Source organism: Meleagris gallopavo, unplaced genomic scaffold (assembly GCF_000146605.3).
Source record: "Meleagris gallopavo isolate NT-WF06-2002-E0010 breed Aviagen turkey brand Nicholas breeding stock unplaced genomic scaffold, Turkey_5.1 ChrUn_random_7180001951202, whole genome shotgun sequence".
Lineage (NCBI taxonomy): Eukaryota > Metazoa > Chordata > Aves > Galliformes > Phasianidae > Meleagris > Meleagris gallopavo.
Window position 1 is genome coordinate 1 of NW_011212360.1, and position 783 is coordinate 783.

A 783-nucleotide genomic window follows, 5' to 3' on the forward strand; every position below is an offset into this window, starting at 1 on the left:
GACACAAACACGCCCTCGTGCGACACAAACACACCCTCGTGCGACACAAACACACCCTCGTGCGACACCATCATGCCCTCATGCGACACAAACACGCCCTCGTGCGACACAAACGCCCTCGTGTGACACCATCACGCCCTCGTGTGACACAAACACGCCCTTGTGTGACACAAACGCGCCCTCGTGCGACACCATCACGCCCTCGTGTGACACCATCACGCCCTCGTGCGACACAAACGCACCCTCGTGTGACACCATCATGCCCTCGTGCGACACAAACACGCCCTCGTGCGACACAAACACGCCCTCGTGTGACACAAACACACCCTCGTGTGACACAAACACGCCCTCGTGTGACACAAACACACCATCGTGCGACACCATCACACCCTCGTGCGACACAAACACGCCCTCGTGTGACACCATCACGCCCTCGTGTGACACAAACACACCATCGTGCGACACCATCATGCCCTCGTGCAACACAAAGACACCCTCATGTGACACAAACGTGTCATCGTGTGACACAAACACACCCTCGTGCGACACAAACATGTCATCGTGCAACACAAACACACCCTCGTGTGACACAAATGTGTCATCGCGCGACACAAACACGCCCTCGTGTGACACAATTGTGTTACTGTACAACATGGACACACCCTTGTGTGACACAATTGTGTCACTGTGCAACACAAACACGCCCTCGTGTGACACAAACGTGTCACAGTGCAACACAAACACACCCTTGTGTGGCACCAACACGCCCTTGTGTGACACAAA

General features: G+C 55.3%; 1 protein-coding gene across 1 annotated transcript; it reads left to right on the top strand.

Annotated features, from left to right (window-relative positions):
• Window positions 1-4: 4 nt before the first annotated feature.
• Window positions 5-773, top strand: LOC109365021 (salivary glue protein Sgs-4-like; the record flags this gene model as incomplete). The annotated part of the gene is made up of 1 exon (XM_019611628.1): window positions 5-773. A coding segment is annotated over one exon (769 nt), but the record flags the coding sequence as incomplete, so codon positions are not given.
• Window positions 774-783: the final 10 nt, after the last annotated feature.